Source organism: Protopterus annectens, chromosome 1.part0 (genome assembly GCF_019279795.1).
Source record: "Protopterus annectens isolate FY-2018-M chromosome 1.part0, PAN1.0, whole genome shotgun sequence".
Classification (NCBI taxonomy): domain Eukaryota; kingdom Metazoa; phylum Chordata; order Ceratodontiformes; family Protopteridae; genus Protopterus; species Protopterus annectens.
Genome location: NC_056725.1, coordinates 1,859,290,373 through 1,859,316,705, shown reverse-complemented (window position 1 = coordinate 1,859,316,705; position 26,333 = coordinate 1,859,290,373). Strand labels below are relative to the sequence as shown.

General features: G+C 38.0%; 1 protein-coding gene across 1 annotated transcript in view; it reads right to left on the bottom strand.

Moving 5' to 3' along the window:
• The window catches only part of LIFR (LIF receptor subunit alpha), a 1,345,198-nt gene that overhangs the window by 462,544 nt on the left and 856,321 nt on the right, over positions 1-26,333 (bottom strand). Inside the window, exon 10 of the mRNA XM_044076229.1 lies at positions 10,114-10,277. Coding sequence (XP_043932164.1) covers positions 10,114-10,277 — 164 coding nt within the window. The remainder of the gene's footprint in view (positions 1-10,113; positions 10,278-26,333) is intronic.

Below are 26,333 nucleotides of genomic sequence, written 5' to 3'. Positions count from 1 at the left end.
AAAAGCGAGACAGAATATGTAATAAATGTGGACAGTTTGAGACTACTAAACATGTGTTTTTGAAATGTAAAAGAGCTAATACTTTGTGGAAAGAAATATGTAAACATAACAGGGTGAAATGTTTGTTAAAATTTGAGCAAATAAATATAAACATAATAGAATTTGATTATGGTGCACACAAACATGAAGAAGTGAAGAAAATGGACAGAGTAATATTTTATGTTTCATGGATTATATGGAACAAGAGACTAAATGAAATCAATGGAAAATGGACTTTGACAAAGATTCTGGAGAAAATGTTTTGGTTGTTGGTAAAAGAGTGGGGGGCATTCTTAAATGAAGTTTATAATGTATGGCATTTTGTAAACAGATGTAAATATTGTAAATATGTACATATGTAATGTATATATCAATAAAAATAATATGTAATGTACATATCAATAAAAAAACACACTCGTCATTATTGTGAGTGGGACCCATTTTGGAGGAGCACTTCCCATTTCCATTCCAGGCAAAGAGGTGGCTGGAGAAACAGTGAGATATGTGGAGAGAGAAGGAGATGGAGTGGTGAAAGAAATAAAGAATGTATGAATCTACAGCTGAACAACCATTACACTCATATGTCCCTTTGTTTTTGCTACTAAAAGCAATGGGAATTCTAGTATCTGATCTTTCAAGCATTTGTTTAATACTACGTGTTTTAATATTAACAAATTGTAGCTTATTTCCAAAGCCCAGTGGTAACACACTGTTTCATAAAATGTGTACAAAGTGTTAAAGTGGATACATGAAAAAGCTGAAAGATTAGTAGTAAAACTGTAAAAATATAAGTATGATAAATTTTGGGTATGGTAGAAAAGAGTAAACGAGAAAAAGTGTGTAAATCCAGAAAAAAAACTCTCTTCTCATTTAAACAAGTCTTTCATGTATGAAATGGTGTTAGAAATTAAATCTCCTCAGCAGGCATTACAGAATAAATGTCTTCCTTAGACTCTTAACGCATAATTTAGTCCTTTTTCTGATTCAGAGAACTGTTCTTCCTTAGAAGAAAAGATAGACTTTTTCCTTTCAGAATGGTACAAAACTGGGATAGAGGCTTGCAAAGATTGAAAAATCCTAAAAAGTCCTTTGTCAAAATACCATTTATCTTGAGACCCCTAGATACTGGCTGGAGTGGAAGAAGGGGAAATGTTTGACTATGTATGGGGATTTTTTTCTTAGTTGTGTCAAGCTCATTAGTTTGGAGGCACTGGACATCCAGACTTCCATGAGGCAGCCTATTACCTTCCTCTCTTACTAAAACCTGAGTACACCATTTATACCTTCAGTCAAAAGAAAACAATGTTCTCCCTCTTCTTAGATAATAGTATGAGGAAGATGGGAATGATGTACTGAGGTTTCCAAGACGACCACAGCAGATACATCAGTCTCAGAGCAGAAAGAAAAGATCAAAGCTAGAGTCTATTCAGTATGCTTTTTAATGTTTTTCTTTCCTTTTTTCTTCTCTGAGTCATTGGTTTTCCAAGAAAAAGACTGAAGCGTTTCAGCCTACTTCAAATGATTTTTGGGATAAATTACTGAAAATATCACCTGAACTGATATGTGATTCCTCAAGACAGAAGATGCAGGCCATGTAGGAGTCGTTATATGACCTCTGTCTACCACATGCGTATTTTCCCTTTCTGACAATACTTTTTATTCAAAAAATAAAAAAGGTCTCCAAGTGGTACTTATCTGCCTACAAAGCTGAGATATGTGCCAACCAATGACAATGAAGATGCAGTACAGATGACATGTCTCACTGTACTCTTCAATGCTATGAAAGTTCTGAGTTTTGGTGTCCAGATGTCCCTTTCTAAACCAGCAAGCTGTCATGCTTTAATGGATGTAATGGGCTCAAGGAAGGCACCCAAAAGCTTTTGTATACTGTCTGTACATCCAATAGCCTTGGAGAGATATTTTCCATACAACTTTATACTACTGCAACAATGATCAAATAATGAACCTCTTCTGTGCTCCAGGCCTTCACTGAATATGACCTCTGCCCAGATGATCATTCTGGTTAATGAAAGGGAATAAAGAAAAAGAAAAATAAGGTTTCACCAAGTCAAGCTTTTTCTTTAGAAAGGGTAGTAGCTTCTCTTGTTTTATTAGCAGCTACCAGCTCGGACAGGCGATTGTGCAAGTGTCCAGTCACTGCAAGCATTTTCAGGTTCAGCTACAGAGAACTGAAAGTACAGGAACAGATTACCTTTAGTTGTTTCACTCTGAGAAGTAGGGACGTGCTATTTTTTAAATCTTATTTTTAACAATTTTTAATAATGTAATACACAATGGTAACAGACAATGCACAACCAAAACAATGAAAGTAACATAGACTTATATACAACAAATAAGTATTTACAGATACGCCTTATGTCCAACAAAACATAAAAGTAAACAGAGATTAAACTAGGAGGATATCAAATAAAGTATCCCTATATTCAGCAAAGTGTGTACTAAGTCTCTGGGTGTATTTCAGATATTTGTGGGCAAGTAAGTGTTTGGTAGCAAGTTGATTAAATCCATCCCAAGTGAGTAGAGATCTATTCCTATAGTTAAGGGTGATATAAAGTTTGACAAGGGAAAAGACTATTATTAAAATAAGAGTCTGAAGTTTGGATAATCCTGTAGAGGGGATATGTAACATTGCGAATTTCAAGGACAAAATAATTTTTTTCATATCCCTTTTTTCCAAATGTACCCTAAGGGTCTATAAGAGCATTTGCAGCTCCAAAAAATATGAAGCAGGTCAGTGTTGTGATTGGTACAATGGGGACAGACAGGAGAAGACGACAGATAGAGTTTAGAGAAAGTATAGCAGGGGTGAGGTATGCATTCTTTAAGATCATAAGTTGGGTACAGTTAAGTTTTTTAAGGGTATTAAGTTTCAAGGAGAGTTGAATAGCTTGGGAGATTTGGTTAGAGGTAATGGAGGTATCTTGGTCTTTCCAGTAGTTTGAAAATATTTGATCATTTTGGGTTCGGATAGAAAGAATAAGTCTGTATGAAATAGAAATCATTTTCTTCTTAAGTAAGAGGAGATTCTATACGGATTTGAAGGCTTTAATAACATTTTGATTTAGAGAGGTATCTTCCAAGGTGTTACGACAGAGTTCAAAGATTTGTCTCAAGATGATTGTATAACTTTTGGGTAGAAACATGTATAGTCTTATTTAGGACAATGAATTATTTTTGAGAGGAAAGAGATCTGCTATAGTTAACTCTCTGATAAGGGGATATTTATCCAGGTTGATCATTTTGTTGTTAAATCTCAGGTTGGGGTTGAGGTGGAATGGTTGCAGGGTATTAAAAGCAATGGACACTTTTAGAGATTTGAAAATCTTCCGAAGAATAGTTATTTTACGCTTAATGGTTGATAGTAATTTGAAGTTTTTTAGGTTTTCTGTATACAAAAAGGGGAGAGCATTGGGGTTTAAGCTGAATGTTTTGATATAGTTATAGTATAATTTTACCCATGTAGGAGACTAGGTAAATGACTTGGGAGCATAATCAGATATTGTTACTATCTTGTTACCATTGATAATATCGTAATAAAGTTTGAAGTCAGGTAGACTTAAACCACCCTTTTCTTTTGGGACAGTTAGTCTATTACAGCTAATTCTAATTGATTTGGGGGACCACAGGAATTTGGAGAAAGATGTGCGGAGAGTTTTAAAAAAATGTATTGTGAATTATTATTTTGGATGCATTGAAAAAATAAAGTAGATAAGGTAGAATGTTCATTTTGATTATAGCAGCTTTGGTGAGAAGTGAGGGGTTTAATTTTGCCCATCTGTTCAAATCTTGTTGGATGTTATTTCGTAGTTTGGACATATTATTTGAATAGCTTTGATTGGAGTCTTGGTGAAAGGAAATACCGAGATACTGTATAGAATCATTAACTTTGATTTTGGGGGGCTCAGCTAGGTAGTCGGCAAAAAGGGTTCAAGGAAAAAATGGTTGATTTCTCTAAGTTTAGTTTATAGTTGGAGAATTTTAAGTATTTATCTACTGAGTCTAGTATTTTTGGAAATTCAGTATTGGGGAGGGAGTAACAGGGGTTAAGGTCATCAGCAAAGGCTGAGAATGGAAACTTAGTATTGAAGAGGATGGGAATATAATGAAAGTTTTTTTTTGGGTGATTTAACAGAAAAAGAGGTTCAATATAGAGGTTAAATAGGTAGGGCGACATTGGACACCCTTGTCTAACTCCATTGTTAATGTCAATTTGAGAAGAAAGGTTGTTGTTGATTTGTAAGATAGTGTGGGTGTTGGAGCACAGAGTTTTAATGACTTGTATGAAAGCTGGAGGAAAGTTGAACCTAGGGAGAGTAGCTAGGAGGAATTCTACATTCAATCTGTCAAAGGCTTTACAGGCATCGATAGCCAGAGTAAATATAGTGTTGTGATTAGTGGTAGAAAGGATTAAGAGGGCGTTGAGGAGAAGAGTGTGGTCAAAGGTTTGTCTATTCTGAGTGAACCCTGATTGTTCAGTGAAGATAATGATAGAGATAATAGGTTTAATTCTGTTAGCTAGGATAGAAGCGTAGATCTTCATGTTGAGGTTAATAAGGCGATGGGCCTATAATTCCAAGAGTTTTTAAGATATGAGTTGGATTTAGGGATGAAAATTGTTTTGGAGGCATTTAAGTGTAAATCTTTTATTCCATTATGAGTAATGTAGGTAAATAGGTGGAGAAGGAAAATAGATATTTTTTGACTAAAAGCTTTGTAGAATTCTGCGGTGAAGCAGTCAGGGCTTGGGTCTTTATTGGGCTTAACCTTGTTGATAGCCGTGACAATTTCTTGTTGGGTAATGAGAGATGATAGGGTGGTTTGTTGTTCAGGGTTAAGTTTAGGTAAAGCTAGTTGGTTCAGTAAAGTTTCTATATCTGATTTATTTGAATGAAGGTCGGGGAAACTATATGAACCTCTACAGATTGGTTCAAAATGTCAGTGGTTTTTATGGCAGCTCTTACCTTGGTAAGTTATTTCCATCATACTTAGGGAGAGTTTGCTTTGGTTGATTACTCTAGCAAGGAATTTTGATTGCAGGTGGGACCACTCTGAGTAGTTTGTTAGAGTCCTTATTTCATGGAAAGATACACTTTTATTGTTGAGGTCCAAAAGCTTTTTCTGTAGATGGAGTAATTGTTTTTCAGATATAGGATTAAAAGTTGATTGAAGTTGGATCTCAAGCTTATTAATTTTATTTTTGATAGATGATTCTTGGGAGAGGTACATTTTTTTATAATAAGGTGCTTTATTGATGAGAGTGCCTATGATCAATGATTTAATGGAGACCCAATAAATGTCAAAGAGTAGCTGATTGTGTTCAATAGAGGTCAAGGCTTGGTTGAGGGTACCTTAAACTTCCTGTAGAATCTCTTTGTTGTTTAATAAGTTAGGGTTAAGTGCCCAGCTGTGGCCTCTATTTTTAATACATGGGTCTTTGGACCAGTCAATATTCAGAGTAATCTTAGAGTGGTCCAAGAAGAACCTGAGTTCAGTCTGAAATAGAATGTTATAATTGAGGAGGATACTAGAGACAAGGAAAAAAATCCAACCTGGACTACATCTTATGGCAGTGCGAGTAAAAAGTGAATTTATTATTGGAGGAGTTATTGGACTGAGAGGTACATGGATCAAATAAAAAGAAGTCATTCTTGAGTTCCATTACGGTTAAAGAAGCATGGTTGTTATGCTTGGTATTAGTGTTTGTTCTGTCAGTTAATGGATCTTGAATAGCATTGCAGTCTCCAGCTAGAATATAGTAGTGGTTAGGGAAGGAGAAGAGGATTTTGTAAAGAGTCATAATAAATTCATGTTGTTTGGTGCAAGGGATGTATACGTTTAGTACGAGAATAGATTTGTCTAAGTGTGGACAGCAGAATGTTATGTAACACCATCTGCCTTCAGTATCTGTGTCATAGCTTTTGATTTCCTGGGGGAAGTTCTCTTTCATTATGATAGCTACCCCTGAGCTATTCATATTTTTGCCAGAGGCTATGACAGACTTAATCCATTTCTTCTTGAGCACAGAATTCCATTGATCTGTTAATAAATGTGTTTCCTGCACTAGAGCTAAGTTGGCTTTAGATTTAATGACCAAGTGAAAAACTTTTTTTTTTCTTTTCTATCTGAATCCCCTTACTATTCCATGAATCAATTATCCACATGGAGCTGGATTAGCTTTGATTACACTGATAAGGAGAAAGGGGGGAAATATGACAGCAGATACCTTAGTTTGTAGGGACATACGTGAAAGTCTCTTCCTGCAATTATCTTGTGCCTAATCACAAACCTACATAGCCCAAAGAGATAGGGAATGTAAGTGGTAGAGATCTGACTTTATAAATATTGAGATGGTTAGTGGGGATGCGATCTCTAAGTGTTGTATTTCTAATCGTATGTAATCCCAAAGTTAAAAAATAATAATTACGAAGTACAGATAGCATAACTTCTGAACAATTCAACTGCAAATCTCTAGCTCTTAGTTTGTTAGGTGGGGTAAGGTAGAGAATAAAGACTGGACGTGATTATGGTGGGTCTCACATAAGGCGTAACTGAATATTTAAGTATGGCACAAAATATGTCACACCCCATGCTGAACTGTGTGAAAGTAATTTGAGTAATGTCTTGTGGAGATACTTCTCCATGTATAAACAAGATAAACAGTATAATATAACCATAAAGTTTCAACATTAAATTAAACTAAGAAATAGGTATAGTTGTTAACATTTCACAACTGGCAGTACCTGGCAGATAAAGCAAAGAAAGACTGTAAACATTTCACATATATACCAGAGAAATTGCACATTTATCATCTATCCAGTTAATACTAATTATACTATAGAAATCAAGTTATAGCATCAAGCAGAAAACATACAGTAGGTAATGACAACAGGTATAAATTTTGCAGCGACCCAGTTCATTTAGAAAGGAACTGTTATAGGTCAGTAACCCTTGAGTGTATGTGGGTGAGCCTTCATGAACATAGAGTGTATGATTGTTCTGCAACATATTCATGGGCCATGCCCAAAACGCAGGAAGGAAACATATCATTTTAATAAGATAGATGTATTACATTTGTATTTAGCATCGTTTTACAGTATGAACGCACCATGATATGAAAAAGTCAAGGGGCTGTGAGCATGTCTTGCCCATGATAATGTATCCTTTGTATGGAAAGGGTTGAGAACCACTAATAAACATATAATAATACAAAAGCCATGTATTTGTAGGGAAGGTAGTACTTCAACCGTGGACTGCCTTCAAAGTAAAGGTATAAGAATTGACTTACAGTAGTTTAACATAAGTGAAATCAGTGTAACAGTAGTATAAGGATATGTACAAAAAACTGAGAGGGTTAAGCCATGTTAAATATAATACAGCAGTATAACTTAACATCCTGGATGTAGTCAGTAAAGGCTACAGAAAACTAGCAACAATCCACATAGTATGTACTTAGCTGTAGGGTTGCATACAGAGTAGGTATGAAGTCCTATGTATAAGCATCAGCAGTACTGATTCTAGAGCAAGTAAAACAGCAGCAATAGTCCAAGGATGCTGGAAGAAAACAGAATCAATTATTCTTGAGGAGATTTCCTCACTAAAATCTCATTTGAGGGTGATTCATTACTTAGAAGTGAGGCAGGAGCCAGAAAAAAAATGATCATTTTAAGTTTCATTCTGTAAACCATGTTTTTAAGGCTGGAGCCCTTTAAGAGAGTGTTGCAGACTGGGCAGAGAGGTGAGAGTTGAAACTAAGTGTTTTTGGGGCTACCCAGGGCTGTAGAAGCATGGAGATTGTGGTATGGAGCAGATAAGCAGTTCCCACATGGAAAGAAGTGGTTCGGACATCCATAAAGCTGCTGTTTTGCCGTAAGTGATAAAATGAATATTTAAGCATTAAAATTACTGATTATAAAGTCAGAATGCAGTGACTCTTATTTCTGAAATATGTAAGTAACAGTTATTAAATTTAGCATTTTGATGTATTAGCTTCAGGAACAGTTTTAAATATGTTGAGAAAGGCTGACTTAGCTTCTTTTACACTGGAGATTGTATATTTGGAGCCTTGGTGTTGAAAAGAAAGGGTATGAGGATATTTCTTCTAAAACTTGACTTGATTCTGTATCAGGTAGACACAGAAGGGGGATAGTTTCTGCCTTTCTTGTTTAATTTGTAGTGGCAAGTCTTGATTAAAAAGATTTTAGCTCCATTACAGGTAACTGATTTCCTTTTTTTTTTGCCAAAGCAGGTATTTTGCTAACATCTTGGTAATTAAGAAGTTTGACATAGAATAGTCATGGTCTGGCAGAATCCAAAGGGGGTTGAAGAGCTCTGTGAGCTCTCTCAATTACTATTGGTCTGGTTTCAGCTGTGTTATCTAGCAGCATAGCAAACATGTTGACAATTGTATTTAACAAGCTAGACTGATCCACACTTTCCAGCAAACCCCTTAAGATAATGTTGTTACGTCTGGATCTTGCTTCCAGGTCCAGTATTTTTTGCTGTAGTTACTGTATGCATTTTGCATTTGAAGAAGATTATTTCTGCAGTGTTTCAATTTTGATTTAACTGTCCAGTACTTTAGCTTCTGTTTTTTCAACCCTAGTTATAATCTGGTTGACGGATTCTCCGAAGGTTTTTAACTGGTCCGAGAAGTTTTGGACAGCTAGTTGTAAAGGCTGTAGTGATATTTTCAGTTCCTCTAGGTTTGAAAGTTCAGTTTTGTTCTTACTGGGCATTTGACTAGATTCTTGCTGCTTACCCGTTCTGGGTCTTTTGGGTAAAGTGTCTTTTTCTGGAGAAGCAAACAGTGAAAATTTAGTTTTAGAAGTGTGTGTGTCCATAGAGTTAACATTAGTCGCATTTTTGTCTTCTTTATGTTATTTTAGGCTGAAGAATGTAGCAGTAGAAAGGACATGGCAGACAACATGCAGAGCACATGTACTGAAGAGCCCATAGGATCCGAGGTAACCTGCTTATTTTCCAAGTATTACTTTCAATATCAAGTAGTTTAATAGCTTGTACGAGTAGAGTAAGTTATCAGGTTGGTAATTGTGAGCTAAAAAATGATTTCTCTACCTTAGAAGTTAGAGATTAATATTAGTTTTGAGAGAGCTTAGAAACAGCAGTGTCTACAGGATGGCAGCCATCTTAGTCTCAGGGACGTACTATTTTGAATTAGTGCAGTGTAACACTTTAAATCTATCACCACAGGGCAGCTCAAGGACAATGGGACTTTTGCCACCTGTTTCACATTTTAATACTTTGAGGGAGACAGAGACAGAGTGCACAACTTTAACTGTTAACTAAACATTTCAATAGAAGGCTTCCTACAGATCAGCTTTTTTTTCAAAACCATAGTGATTTAGTCCTATGTAGATCCACAGTGGTGCAGCGGTAGCGTTGTTGTCTCACAGCAAGAGGTTCTCACGTTCAATTCTCGGCTGGAGTGGGGGGAGTGCCTTCTGTGTGGAGTCTGCATGTCCTCCCCACGGGTCGAGTGGCGTTCCGAAAGACATGCGTGAATGGGCGTGCCTTCATTGAAGGTTAGGCGTCGTGCTGGCAACTAGACACCGTGAAAATCTACTGCCAATCATTAGCGAACCGGAGTTCCGCTGTGGTGACCCCTAACCAGGAAAAGCGGAAAGACAAACAAACATTGATTTAGTCCTATGTACAAAACACAGATTTGTCAAATGTGCAGCTCAGCATCCTTTATTTGAAGTGTGAATGAAGGAAGATGGATAGTGTGATTTTTAATAAATGCTAAAATAATTTCAAATCCAATATATTTAATATGGAAAAAAAAAATAAAGCAAATAACAGTCTTCTTGCAAATAGCACATTAAGTAAGCAAAAACAAATGCCACTGTAACTGTGATAGTGCTTTGTTTTGTTCTGTAAAAATTCTTTGTTGTGTATTGTTCCCATGCACCACCATATATATTTCATAAAACAATGTGCAGTTACAGTGTAACTGAATCATAGCCAACCATTTTATTCTATACACATTTTTGCACATTTGATAATAAAGTTTCTAATTGAATCAGACCTTACCTCTCTGAGTCACATCAAATACAAGATTTGACACTGAGCTTCCCAGAGGGTTTTCTGCATGCAAAGTGACATTATAGATCCTCTGCCCTTTGCGCATTGTAAAGCCACAGATATATAACTCGGGTATACTTTCCAAAATGCATGTCTTATTTGTCATTGATAACCTGTTGGGTGAAAAAATACCCCTTAATAATTTGGACAGACGCTATGCTTAAAGTATACAATCTATAATTATACACTGCACATCCAAAATCGCAAAAATATCTGGGGCTTTGCTCACTTTATATTCTGACTAAATTTACTTATGCCATGGTTTAATAAAAATGTTTACAATGCTTTTTATTAAAAAACGACCCAAATAAATGAGGAAGGAGAAGGATTAAAATGCACTGCAGCACTTAACCTATTCTCTGCCACAAAGCACCTAGAAATATGACCAATGCATTTTAAATTCACAAACAAAATAATGGCTATACATTCACCAACATCAGACAGCAGATAAAAGACTGTATGTGCATTATCCTATTGCATATGATTTACAAAAGTTACTGTACCCAAATTACAATGCATCTTACAGTAAGAGTGTCATATCTAATAACTTCTCTGGTGAAGAACTGCTGCATAGTGGCCACAAATAATTGTTCTTGAAAACTCAGCAACATGTACAATATGGATTCCAAAATACAGCAGACACTATTAACACAGGCATTTTTAATGTTTTTCTTTTTAGGGTAGGCAGCACAGATCAGCTTTTTACAGTACAATAAATCTGCTTCAAATGTATAAGCATCAGCTTATTTATTTTTAAGTTCTGAAAATACTTTACTGAAAACGTTTTAGTTTAACATGCTATGTAATCCCCATGATGCACTTGTAATTTTGGCAGTAATTAGCATGAGGTGCTCCAGTCCAAACAGGAGACATTTACTGTGATAGCCTTTATGCAGTATTTGCTTACCACAAATCAGATAATTATTAACTTTAAAAAAAGTTTCCTCAGAGCTAAAATCCGTGTCAAACATTAACTATAAATACAGGTGTAATAAAAGATAAGAAACTACCCTATGGTGTACATATCCATCCCTTGCAATACTTAATTCAACCAACTGTTGGGACTACATGTGGTACTGAGGTATGAAGACAACTGCATGGCAAGAAAGATCTCAGGACAGCATCAGGTAATACACCCTTTATATTACTGATGTCCTTTTGCTGGAAGGAGGGCGTCAGCCAAAACTCTGGAGGAGGGAAGAGCTCTGGAAGCATGACCAGCCATGGGTAAAACTGCACATTAGGATACACCAAGAGTGAGGACTGAGACCGTGAACATTTTGATGGGCAGATAAGTTCCTAATGAGATCTTAAAACTAATGAGTTTAGGATACTTCCTCAGACAGCCATTTAACAGATTCTAAAGTTAGGGATCCTGAAAGCCAAATGCCAAAGTCCCAGTGCATGCAAAGAATACAGAAAAAAAACAATGTTCTCTATACTGGTCACTACTGTAGTAGCCAAAGCTATATGGGTTGTGTCCTTCCAAGAACACAGCCGACCAGCTTCCAAAGCTTCAGGCCACCTTCCAACTCAAACTGACTTAAAGTCAAATTTGGGTGCTAAGCCCTTCACAGCTTTTAAGACACCGAAGAGAGCACCCCTCTGCTGGCTTTCAAGGAACAATGGATGGCTAACCCTGCTCCACTGCTGGGTAGATACGTTCCCTATGGAGGATAAAACTTCCACTTTAGTTTTTGTGACAGAAAAATACTTTTTTTGTGGAGAAATTTTATTTTACTTTTTGGTCAGCGGCAACTGTTTTAAGTGCTTTTTAATGTTTTTTAGGAAATTTATTTTTTATAACTTACCTGTTTTACTGACTATTGCTGCTAAGCTTATTTGGGAATCAAGCACCTTTTTTGGCTTAATCATGGAGCAACTTACCATTTTCTCAGTTGTAACGTCTTTCAGCCACAACAAGAAAATAATTGTAAAGCAACCTTTGCCTAATTCACAGGTGGGTAATCCAATGTGGACAAAGCTAGTTTCTTGGACTACTCATCTTTTTTCTTGGGTCCCACTGGTGTAGTCCCTACAACCACCATGTACTGGAGCAGGGGATAGCCAATCTTGTCAGCCCTGGGAGAAGCGACAGAGAGAATGCCTTTCTACTTAGCCAGAAAGCTGTGCTCTTCTCTAAGGATATGACTGCTGGCAACTCTGAGTATGTTCTTGTCAAAAGGAAATAAACAAAAATATGTATGTTTTCTAACATCTCAGTGACATTGGACAGGAGTAATTTACTGGGCTTAACCCAGGGTTTAGTACAGGCTACTAGTCCTTCTTATATGGCTGGTTCTGGTAAAATAAAAGATTATTTTTTTTTCCAAAGAGATTCAAGGGTTTGAAACTGAAAAGGAATGTGAAGGGACAGATGGTTTCCACAGAGGTCTGGTTCATATTCTGCAGAGAGTGTAACTTAAGTTATTCCCTGTGAAGGATTCTCAGTCTCACAATTTCCAGACACAGTCAAATGTTTCAGTGGAAAAACAAATGTTTCTCAATCCCTCAGAAAACAGTGTGCTTTATTACAACTGGTATTTAGTGAACCTATGCCTATTCTTCCTGCTCTTTATGCTTTGGAGGATGTTTTTGTCACAGCCTGCAATTTCCCGGACAGTCTGCTTGCTGTACAAAAAAACAGACAGATTATAAAATTTCACAGTCTCTTAAAGTTTTTATATACTAGTCCCAGATCTGACCCAGCAGCTATAGCTTTAGCAAATCCAGCGGCTGCTAAGCATTTTGTAAATAATAATCCCTTTCCTTCTGACAAGGATGGGAAGGCTTTTGATGTTTGGGAAAAATTATGTGATTTTTCAACTAGTTTTAGGGTTGCCACCTTTTCAAATGCCCAAAGTGGGACATTTTTGGTACAAATGTCAGATTTTGCAAGCCAAAACATACCCACGGCCAGTACAAAAGACTGAACTTCACTTTTTTGCCTAACTAAAAGCGTATTCTTGTAGCATTTTAGTTGCTTACTCTGTTTCTTATAACATTTAGGTGTTTCAGACACAGAATAACTGTTTTATGCAACTATTACATAAAATATAGGAAATAATTTTGCCCTAAAATCTCAGGACATTTGCAATTTTTACAGTTTTTTTTGCAGGACACAACTGCCCAAAGAGGGACTGTCCCTCACAAAGTGGGACAGGTGGTAACCCTAACTAGTTTTTAAAACCCTAAGCTGTCAGGTCTGTATGTTGAAGTGTATACTAGCCGAGAATATGGAGAATGTTTTGGCATTGGCTGTCTCTTGTGATGAGAAAACTGTTTTGTGTACTTTGGTTTCTACTGTTTCTCAAGTCACTACCCATTGTTTAACATGTTCATATGACTCTCAAAACCTCTCGGAGGATGTCAAAAATGACATTTTGAATTCTCCCATGGACAGAGAACTAGTTTTTGGACATTCTACTGCAGAAGTCACTAAAAAGTGTAATGACAGGGGAAGCTAATTTAAGGGAACTCTCAGATTTTTCAGCCCTCCCTAAGTTTTACCAAGATATTCTATGCTCCATTGTCTGATTTCAATGCAAAAAAGCAAAATAAACAGTTCCAGCAATTTGCTGGTAAATAGATGGTTAAAAAGCAGTGGCAAGGAGGTTCTGAAAACAAAGCAGGACCCCCCCCCCCGAACAAAGGGCAGTCTAATATTTCTGAATGACTATATGAGGGACTTTTCTACTGCATTCACCATGTTAGAACCCTTTAAAAGTTTAACAAATTTTGAACCCCCATTTCTCTCTCTCTGACTTTAGATTATTTCAGAAAGATAGGATCTGAGAGTGATCCATCAAGGCTACAGACGACAATGGCAATCTCTGTCTCCTTTTCATGGGATTCTGCCTCATCCTCTAGCCCACACTTTTTTTTCCCTTGCTCTCAACCAACATTTGCTGGCACAGGGGGTGACAGAAACTGTCCACCCTCCTCAGGAGAATGATTTTACTCAAGGATGTTTCTGGTACCAAAGAAAGAAGCTTCTTGGAGATTAGTTCTGGACATTTCCTTTCTGAACCAGTTTGTGATTACGCCCAAGTTCAAAATGATGTCACTTCACAACTTGTTACCCCTTATTCCTCATTTGAGTTTCTTAGTGACCTTAGATTTAAAAGATGCATATCATCACATTTCTATAGATCCAGATTTTAGGCATCTCTTAAGGTTGTGTGTGTCTGGATCATATTATCTGTTCTCTGCCTAACCCTTAGTGAAAACTCTCTCAGCAGTATACAGCCCAAAGTGGCTATATACTACAGAATGCAATGTATTCACATTTTTCTAACTTAACTTACTTGCTTACCTTTGTAGAGTCTTTCTCAAAGTGTCAGAAATTTCTCACTTGGGTAAGTAATCTTCTATGCTTTCTGGGATTCCAAGAGACCATTCAGAAGTCTTTTCTGACTCCTCCTCACATCAGTTCAAAGAGCTTTCCTTCCACAAGAATTTCCTCAGGATTCTGGGTCTTATGACATCAATGATACTTCATGATACCTCTTGCAAGATTTCACATGAAAAAATATAATGGTAACTGAAATCTCTAAGGTCCCTGCACCAACATCACTTTACTTTTCAAATTCTAATTTTAGGATTTGTGTAAAGGAAGATTATGTGATAGAAATGCCAAATCTCTCAAAATCCAGGTCTCCCATTCTCTCCTCCTGCTCTAGCACAGTCAGTCACAACAGACAGAAAGATTTTGCTTGGGGAGAAGACAAACCAAAACACTTCAAAATAACAGAAACATTAGCACTCATAAATGCTCTGAATCATCTGTGGTCCCTGAGACTTCTTCAAGTTTTTACAGACAAAACCACAGTGAGGTGGTACAGAAACAAGCTGTGGGGGGCATATCCAACCATCTGTGCAGACTAGTTATGGTACCCTAGGATATAGCTTTTTAGCACAATCTCTCTATAGGCATCTTACATTCCATCAGAGCAAAACTGTGTGGCAGACAAGTTGAACAGGACCAGGACAGCTGTCCTAAATGGAAACTGAATCAGAGGATCTTCCAATATTTGATCCATCTGTGGGAACACCTCAAACATATCTTTTTGCCGCCTCCTCTTCAATCATTTGGCAAAATTCTGCTCCAGGATTCCATTCAATAAGGCCTTGAAGTCAGATGAGTTTCCTTTTCCATAGACAGGAATTTTCCTGCATGCTTTTCCACTAATACACAGGTACTTCTAAAGATTCATAAGGAATCTTTAAAGATTACTGTGGTGATTTGCTTCTGGCCCAAGCAACTGCGGTTCTCCCTTCTTCTAGAAATGACCAGGGTCAATCACCACAAGCTTCCTCACATACTAGACTTGCTCACACAAGACCACAAGTTTTTGATAAATTCCGACCTAAAACTAATGCAACTGACAGCCTAGGTAGGATTGTAATACCTTTAGGCACCTTTTTTTCCTCAAGGATGTGCATCAGGCATTAATGGAGGCAAGAAAATCAACTACTAGAAAATCATGCATTAGCAAATGGAAAAAGGTTTTTCCTAGTAAGTGCCAACAAAAGATCTAACACCTATTCAGGGTTAGTGTTTCTCTGATTTTACATTATTTATGTGATTTATTATCCTACAGCCTTGTCTTACTCCTCTATCAAGGTTAATCTGTTGGCCATTTCAACACATCTGTCCACAAATCCCCCTCCTTCAATGCAGCCTCATATGAAAATATTTTTGAAAGGGGTGCTGCATAAGATGTCTCCAAGAATACCAGTGTCTCCTTCCTGGGATCTTAATTTTGGGTTACAAAAATGAACACCTGCTCCCTTTGTATTTATTTATTTTAATTTGTTTACCAGGACAACCCAAATGGACAATCAGTCCTATTTTTGGCGAAGGACCAGGGAGAAAAGCTCCTTGAAAAAAATATGATAGACATTTGACTGCATACATGAAAGAAAGAAATTGCAACTGTACAATAACACTGACAAATTAGAACATTTAAGTGTTGGCAAGAATTAATATTTTTAAGTTACAAGAATTATGTCTATTATTTACAGTGCCGACAATTGACATAGAGATTGTTGAACAGACCTATAACTTTTTAAAAATCACTATGATGAAAGAAATCGTGGAGAGTTGCATTAGAAGAGATTAGGGAGAAAATTTTAACAGGGAAACAAACACAAACAGTACAAAAGTGTGAGGTGTTGTAAAATGAGAAAAAGTAACGGTAAGAGAATGGACTAATGAAAGTTGGAGAGCAGGTAGGATGGGTTATGGTGGGAGGAAAGGTAGGAAAGTGCGAGAGTAGATTAGCCAGGATGTGAGCATGACAGGAGGATGTTAGGTGCTGTTTCAGGTTCTCATAAAACTGTTCATTTTTACAAGTTTTGAAGCAGCTCATCAGGCTGATTTGAGGTTCTTGACATGGTAAACAGTCTTATTTATTGCTCTGACCTCTGCAAGTAGTGCAAGCTCTTACAGTCGGGTCAACCTTAATACGTTTTTCACAAAGACAGGATTGCTTGGAAAAATGATCCTGCTTTTATGCTTAAAGTGGTATCCGAGTTTACTTTAAGCCAAACTATCCATCTCCCTGTCTTCTTTCCAGGACCTATAAAAAGAGGGAGAAATGATGCTTCATACTTTGGATGTCCACAGACAACTCCAGTTCTATCTTGACAGAACAAAATCTTTCAGAACTTCTGATCAGTTTTTCATTTCTTGTGAATTTAAGGGGAAAGGACAATTGGTGTCAAAATAGACTATTTTCAAATGGTTATCTCAGGTTATTACTTAGTGTTATTCCTATATCAACAAAACTATTTCAGACAGAATCAAGGCCCTTTCTACGAGGATCTAGGCTTCTTCAGTGACTTTTTTTTGCAAAGGGCTGAAACCTAGAAATATTCTAGAAGTAGCAACTTAGTCGTTTGTGCATACTTCTACAGACCACTATAAACTACCGTATTTCTTTGTAAATAACACTTAACCAGATAATAAGGCCTAGCATGGTTTTCCAAGGTGGTCATGATACAAGCCCTACCACAAAAATAAGCCCCAGTTAAGATTGTCAAAAACACATGACGGACGTGTTGAATTATAAAATAATATTATTGACACCCATTGACTGAGGTTATTGTACTCTGCTCACCATTTTCGGACCATTCTGATGCCCAACTTCTTCTCTTTGCAGAAAGTCGTAAGATTCTTTCCCTGGAAGTCCTCCACGAGTCTTACTGTAACCCTAATAATCACTCACACTTGACGGTTGAGATCTTTGGCCCATAAACACTGGCAGGTGCACTTTGATCGGTCAAAGTACAGACAACGCGCATAAAGCGCGCACACTTGATAATGAATGGCTGTGGTTGTGCCTTCTCTTTTTAACAGGCCCCATTTTCTGTTGCCACTCCGGTCTCGTAAGTCTTCAATTAACCCCACCAAGACAAGATGGGTGCAAAAAGAAAGAGCTATTCTGTCGAGTACAAGAAATGAATCGTGGAGGACTCCTGAAGAAAGAAACTGATGGCTTTCTGCAAAGAGAAGTTAGATCTCCGAATGGTCCGAAAATGGCATGCAGCGTACGATAACCTCAGTCAATAGGCCGACGAGGGAAATGCTGAGAAGTGCAAGTGTGGATCAGGTCAGCAACCATTATTTCCAGAGCTGGAAGACATCATCTGTGAGTGGATTGCTAACAGGAGAGCAAAGGCTTTGGTTGTGCGCAGGGCTGATATTCAAGCATTTGCCCTTGCAATGGCACCACAGCTAAAAATATGCCCAGAAGAATTCAAAGCATCACAACACTGGCTGGATGGCTTCCTTCAGCGATATGAACTGTCTCTAAGATGATCAACAACACTGTTCAAGCTGGAAAATACTGAATTTATTATACGTGCACTTGTGTTCAAGTCCTTAGTTGATGGCATTGACTTTTCTAAATACCAATTCTCCAACATGATTGCTATGGATGAAACTGCAGTGTTTATGGGCCAAGATCTCAAACAACAATTGATCAGGAGTGCCTCGTCAATCTACATTACCTCCACTGGTTACGAGAGTGCACGTGTTACCTGTATTTTGGCAATTTGTCTAGATGGAAAGAAAACTCCCCCTCTAATCATTAGTAAGGGCAAGAAAGATAAGATTGAACGTGTTTCAGGCATTTGCATTCTTAAAATTGAAAAAGCCTGGTGCACACAAGCAGCTATAAGGAAGTGGGTCGATGTAATGCTGCCACTTATTTTGCGAGGTGGCGAAAGAGGTCTGCTAGTTTGGGATTCAGCCAGCACTCACCACACTAAAGAAATGAAGAAATTCCTTGCACAGAGAAGAATAGATCAAATAATGATTCCCGCAGAAATGACTGCCTATCTCCAGACTCTTGATATTGCAATAAACAAGCCATTCAAGGACCATTTGCGCATGGAACTCAATGACTACACTGAAAATAGAATGGAGAGAAATCAGCATGGAAACTTTGTGAAGCCTAGCCTGCAATAGGTCGTGACTTGGGTAAAAAATTCATAGGAAAAAATCACTGACAGCTGTGTTGCCAATGCACTACAAGCAGGCTACTTGGACAAGCAGTGCTCATTTAAGGAGAGCTCTATTGCTAGGCATGACAGATTGGGGCCAATGGATCTACAGGAAATGGAGTCACAAGAAATTCAGGCTGAAATTCGGGGGTTGGACACTTATGACAATGTTCCAGAAGAAGATGACATGACTGTATTTGAATAACTGTGAATGCCAAGGTGCAGATATTCTGAAGTTGAAATGTTTGTTGCACTGTTTATGTAGAATTCTCACACAACTGTTTACGCGTTACTTAGAACTGTTGTCCAATAACAGAAAAGTACGAAATAAATGTCGATTTGTGTTCATTAATAAATGTCGATTTTTGTACATGAATAAATGAATAAAGGTAGATTGTTGTATGGTGTGAGTAAAAAAAGCATCCCCTGATAATAAGTCCCAATGCGTATTTCGGCGGGGGAAAGAGTATAAGACCCGGTCTTACTTTTGGGGAAATACGGTAGATTCCTTTTCCAAGTCTATGACAGGTTTTGCTAGGGCGATTCTCCAGGGGCTCCTGGACCCTCATCCTTCCCCCTCTCAGCCTATCTAAACTATACCACTGCATCAATGATCAAAATGAAGAAAACAGTACAGTTGTGTAAGTAAACTAACCATTAACAGCAGATATTGGAATCATCACTGCTGCAGTAGTCAGTTGTTCCCTCCCATCTCCCTTATTTTTTGTACATTTTTATGCTAGGGTGTGGACATGTATTTTTTCTTTCATAGCATTGTCCTTTTCAGAGTTTTAGCCTCCCACTCACTGCTGGCATGGCAGTTCTGAAGGTCTTGATGGCCAAACTTGATGTTTGTTAAGCTGACTAATGGTTGGGGTGCATGGAAGCTTTGGAAGCTGGCCAGCTGTTATGACTTTGGAAAAACATATCCCATAGAGCTTAGCCTACTGCCGGAGTGATCATTCCATTATCTACAGTTATGGTAAGTTTAGTTAGACAACGGTTCTTTATCAAACCCTGGTAGGCCAAGTACAGGGTTGCTTTAGGTGTTAAAACATAATCTGCTGTTTAACAGCCAACTAGTGTGTGCTCTGCAGTACATAATGTGGTGAAACCTGAACACTTCAGTAAATAATCGTGCTGTATACTTCTGCATCAGTTGCAGGGAGTCAAAATCCAACTCTGGAAGCCCCAAATACAAAGCACTGTAGTGATCAATTCAGGATAAGGCAAATGGATGCAAGAATGTAGGGAATTCACGGGGTGAGATAAGGTGTTTAATAAGTGATATCCCCAAGATGGATATATTAGAATTTGAAGATAGTTGAGATCTGGTCCATTAATATCAGCTAATAATCAAAAAATTACCTTAAATCATGCATTTCAGCCAAGAAATATAGCTTAATACTACATTTTCTACTATTTGATAAGACTCGCATGGAAGTGCCCTCAAGAATGACTACTGCTACCATTCTGTAAGCAGGTTTGAGCCAGTTATAGAGTATCCAATCATGGACACTTTCCAAGTCAGAAGCAAGTTGGTTAAGAGAAGATACTGATTTCTTACGGAACAAGAGGTACAGCTACTTGCTATCAACAAAGCAATTGTACCGTAACCCTATCAAATGGATAAAATCTGCCAGAGCCACCGTGTATACTGTAAATAAAAGAGAAACCACAACAGAGCCCCTGCAATAAACCATAAACAAAAGAGCTGCAAGCTGGATTTGTTTACTATGTACTACTGCCTGGATGCGAGGTAGCAGGCAAACTAGTCCAACACCATATTGGAAATAACACTGTAATGTTGTAAACTGTCTGGAAGAATAGAATGATCCACTACAGCAAATGTTGAGGACAGATGAAGGACCAAAACAGAAGAATGACACTGATCCCTCACAATAAGGAGATCGCTAAAGATCCTTTGTTAGAGCTGTGTCAGTATTGTGTCCACCTCTGAAACCAGGCAAGTAGGATTTCAGCAGTAAATAGAACACTTTCTCAAGGACCTTAACAAATGAAAGTTTAAGATCAGAAAGTAGCTATCCAAACTGCCAGCATCTAAGCTAACTTTTTTGAGAACAACAATAACCAAAGGCTTCCACAACATGTAAAGGAAATACTCCATCCTCAAGTGACACTATGAAAATCTAGTAGAAGACAGAGTTTAAAATTTCCAGGCATGTAAGCAGAAGCCCAGCTTGACATGGACCCAATGCAGATATAGTCATACGCATACCAAAGAGAATGGAAATTATATCATAGTCATGAATGGCAAGTTAACACCAACAAAGAAGGTTCAACTCCCAGTGAAATGTAATAGTGCTTAGTTTGGTGACCATTGCTGCCATTTCAAATTACTTACCTGAAAAACCTGTCTGTGTGGGCAACCAATCTGGACTGCATACAACTTCCCTAGCAAATGCAACAGAGTAGCCTCTCAGCTTTTTATAGCAGGCATCTTCCAATAAATACTCCCATTAATTCCTAAAGACTCTCAGATTAGTAAACAGATGAATAGGTATCCTGAAAAAGCTTGCCCTTGACAAATTCATCAAGACAACTGGCGTGTAGCTATTTAATTAGGACAGGAACAAAATAGTTCATGGGTGACTGAGTCAATGCTCCACAACCAATATCAGGTGAATCCTTGTTCATTTCTTGACTGACCCAATCACATGATCTGACCAAGTGACAGGCTTCCCTAGCAGGCCATTTGTCATAACATTCCACTGGAGCATTAAGTCCACTTTATGGCCAAATTTATTGATAACACAGTTATACTATACAAATCCCTTCAAAATACAGAAGAACTCTTTTACAAAAGCAACTAGCTGCTCATCAACTCAAATGTTAAAGTCCTCAACTAACAACTTAGGAATATAGAAGAAAGAGAAGACAAGGAAGTCAGTGAGCACCAAAAGGAACACCCACACACTAAAGTGTAGACAACAGCCAATGAGGCGCACTCATGTTGCCTCTGTACCCATAGCATACTCTGTGTTGTCTGTATACTCAGCTTTGATCTGCTTCAAATTAAAAGCCAAACAAAAACATTGAAAACCCTAACACTAATTCTCTTGGCCACTGGTGCTGAAAAGCTGATGACCCAGGGCAGCACAGATGCCATGAATGGACAGAAGTTCTTATTTAGCCAAGCTTCAATTATGAAAGCCAGGTCCACATTACACAGGAAATACAACACCAAGACAGACTTGTTGCAAACCGTCCCCACCGACTGCAGATACTGTCTACCTGCCCCTGACAGCATAATGGAACAATGGGTGCTTCATGAATGGCAGGCACAACAAGAACTGCATCGCCTGCTGGGGATTAGGGGACTGGGGTAACCACCACATGCCATGATCACAACCAGAACTATGACTCCCAGAAATACACAACCTAGTAAATGTATGGCTATTGGCTTATATAATTTAAAAAAAAGAAGTGGGCAAAATGAAAGAACTTTGTTCCTTGCATAAATCAATATAAATCCCGTAAAACAGCAACTAATGCAGAGGAAACAGAATTAGAACAGATCCAAATCACACTGAGATAAATATGTAGTCTCTGAGATAATAATGTAAAAGTAAAATAAGAAAACAAAATTGTCCAAATAAGAAGGTAAACCGAAATGTGTAAGTCCAACCTGATGTCTGAGTAATTGGCATAAAGAGAGGGGAATGATTAATGGTTAAGGTCTTCATCTCACAGTTACGAGGTACAGGGTTTGATTCTGACCTCAGGTAACTGCCTAGACTTAAAAAGGCCCTTCACAGCCTAGTGTCCACATATGGACATGTACATCTAAAACAATGTCAAATTAATGAATCATTATGAAGCAGTATGTTAAATTCTGTAAAAAATTCATTAGTGAGGTAATACAAAGGTTCCCTAAAGAATGTAAAACAATGAAAATAAAATTAATTAGGTGATGCAAATTGTAAGTCCACAAAGGAGGCCAGTAACCTGCAAAGAAATTGAAAATCACTGAAACAATAATAAAGCCCACAAATCATATTATAAACTAATGACAATGACTTATAAAAGATGTAAAGTAACTGCAACAAACACTGTAAGAATGGGAACAACAAAATAATCAGTATTGAAGTAACAACAATAAATCCTGTAGTGAAATGAAATTAAACTGAAAATGACAGAAGAATATTCCAGTGCATTGCTATACACTCCAAGTAAGTAATAAAAGATGAACATCAGCTCTTGTAAAAGAACACATCGTAAGGAAATGAATATAAACCATACAAGTTCCAGAATAAAAGGAATACTTCATAAATGGGTGCTATGTATCAAACAGGGCATACACCAAATGCAAGATCAAATATGGCAAAATACATAGCTAGAAAGGATAGTCACTGGTTTGACACAAGGCAAAATCCCTGACAAAGGTCCAGCATTCCAGATGAGAGATGGACAAAAGAAACTGTTAGCCAGTGTCAGAATAAAGGCACCAAACCATCAGCCAACAGAAAAGCACCCCAATTTTTTTTCTTTTGAAAATGGGACACTTGGGGAATTCCACCAAGACTTTAAGGAGAAGAAAAAGCATCAGAAACTAGACAAATGTATTGCCACAAAAGCACAAACCTGTAGTCACACACTGTGGTACCTGGAAACAGAGCAAGGGCCTGAAATAACTTCCAGTTAATAAAGTCTGTAATCTAGCTGGTCTGTGCCAACAAGAAAATAAAAACAAGACCTGATCCGAATTATGTTCAGCTATATACAGCACACCAGCCAGGGCACACAGGCTGCTGCCAGAGTAAAAGAGATGCTGTCCTTTGCCACTGATCACAGCAACTCCTCTGTAAAAGCTTCAATCAAGTATAAACTCCAAGTAACAAGCAGGATCAATAACAGTGTGTTCAAATTCAGAAGGTAAAATTCCTCCCTGAACAAAAAATCCTGACCTTAAATGCAAACAATGGGTTTGCGACCAGCACAGCTTTCCAATTAGTAGATAGAATAGTCAAGACATTGTCCCAGTAAAGGTGTAAAAATATCAGGTATCAACCCAGTAAAGGTGTAAACATTGTGCAGACCAAGTAGAAAGAAGGTCATTTGTACAAGAGGCAAGATTCCTTGAAGAATTGACTATCTAGGAACACTGACATTGCTTCTGACCAGCACGACCTTTTAATTTGCAAACAGCAGCCATAAAAACAGTTGCAGGGAGCAAAATCAAGGAAATGGCAGTAAGGATAGAAAGTAGAATTAAAAACAATCTGGATGCAGAAACAAAACAGATGCTGCTGTGATGCAGTCCTTCACAAGGGAGCATAGAAGAATGGCTTCTGCGTTGTAAGAAAAGCTAACAGGGACAAATTCTACCCAGCATGCAAGTTGGATGCAGCAGCCAGATGTATTTTAATGGGTTCCTATTAGCAGAGCGAAAGACCGTAATCGCGAATACGGAAAGAGTGACACATATTGCATGAAATACGGAAATGCCGAATGTCCGAAACAGTGAAAATGGAAATGTCTAAGTGCAATGGTTGGCCTGTCTGCGGTATAGTTCCGTAAGGTAAGTGTGCAATAGATAGGACTTTAGGGTTAGGATGTGGGTTAAGGTAAGTTAATAGGTAGGTAATATATGTAAGATTTAGTGTAGTGTTAGAAGTAGGGTTTTATTTAGCTGTATGTATGTGTATTATTTATTTGTTTTGGGTGTATGTCTGGAGGGGAAGTGTGCAGTAGTTACGGACGTTAGGGTTAGGGAGGGATTAAGGATAGTGTCTAGATAGTTGTGTGTGTGGGGTTTAGTGTAGTGTTGGAAGTAGGGTTTTGTTATATGTATGTTTATTTATTTATTTGGGTGTATGTCTGTAGGGGACTTGTGCGGTAGTTATGGACCTTAGGGTTAGTGAGGGGTTAAGGATAGTGCTCGTCAGTGGCACAGGAAAATAACTTTCTTGGGTGGCATAAGCCAGGGAACCTTGTTGGCTAGGCTTGCGTAGGCCCTTGGGCCGAAAGCCTAGTACCTACCTATGAACCTATGCATTGTTAGTTGTGTTTGTGGGGTTTAGTGTAGGGTTTTGGTGCTTTACTTTAGGTTAGAAGTAGGGTTTGGTTAGTGTATGTATGTATGTGGTTTATTTATTTTGTTTGGGTAGGTAGTATGTAGCGAGTGATGGGGTTGGCCGACTATGACAGTTCATTATTTTATTTTTCACTGTTTAGTGCATTTGGGATTTTTACGTTTAGCATTATAGGTGTCGACATTTAGGTATTCGGTTAAAGGGTTTTTCGATTTGCTAATATACACCCTATTTTAACTACTAAATAACTCAGTCATGTATCAAAAAGCTCTGACAAATAACAAAGAATCCAGAGATTGGGGCAGATAATAATGGGTCAATGTTTTGCCATATGCCCCAGACATACAACAGCTTTCATTTGTCTCTGTACATGTTCTCAGTAGAAGTCTTCTGAGATGATGGTTGGAATAGCTTCTGTATCTTACCCTGTACAAGCTTAAACTGTTTTTTAAGCTGTTTGCTGCATTATTTTAAAATCTGCACTTAAAGTTACTTTTTAGTCGAATTTGATCGAAAGTTTGTTTGTTTGTTTAATTTAACTGTTGAGGCTGCCCACTAAAGTGTGCTAGCCTGTGTAACCGATTTATCACTGTTTCTGCATTTTCTGTGTGTTTCTATCAAAAAAGCAAAAAAATAATCCTTGTTTTCCCGCCTCTCCTCGACTAGTTTAGACCAGTTTACAGGCATTGCTGTATTCTGGGCTGTGGTGTAGTTCCTGTGTTGTCCATTACCTTACTTGGATAGAAGGAAGTTTCTTTGCTCACCAGTGGGAGTGGGGAGCCTTGAGCAGCCTACCTGTCCCTGTAGGAAGTGACCTCAGCACAAGAGCTGTAGTAATTGGTTGTTTTGGACCATTTCTAGCTCTTTTGTAGTTCCCTGTTTAAAATCCGCGTTTGCGCGGCTTTGTGTTTTTGTGCGCATAGCACAGCGCTGGTTAAACAAGATTAAACTTCTTCTGGCTCCGCCAAGTCTGCTCTTCAAATTTTCCCTTAAGGAAGCTCTACTCTTAGTATAATCAGACTACTCAATATATTATAAGCCTAGCACTTCTTCTCAAAACTTCTCTACTAAGTAAGCACTCTCGTACTAAGTAAAGCACTACATCCACCTACCACCCCTGTGAATATCCACTTCCTTTAAAGGCACAGCACTCCCTTATACTGTTCTAGCATGTCGAGTGATAGATTACTGGCGTCCTCTCCAGTTCAGCTGGTTAATCTGGGTATCTTGAGACAATGCTACAGTTGTCTCATGTACACAGACAACCCTCTCCTCCTCCCAACAAACACAAATACATGTGAGAGATGCAACTATATAGCCAAACTGGAGGCTGAACTCTCTCAACTCAGGGCTGGCATGACCAGACAGGTGGAGATGGAAACCACACACACAACAAACTCAGTCCCACATAGACTTACCACAACTGCAAACCAAACACATAAAAACACAAAGACATACTTGGAGGCTCTAATAAAAAACTTACCAAAACAACAGAGGCTCCCAAAGCAGACATCCAAAAATCCACCACCTCAAAACAAAACACATGCAACACATACTTTAATAAATCAGTGTGTCAACCAATCACAGCCCTTAAGGCCAAAC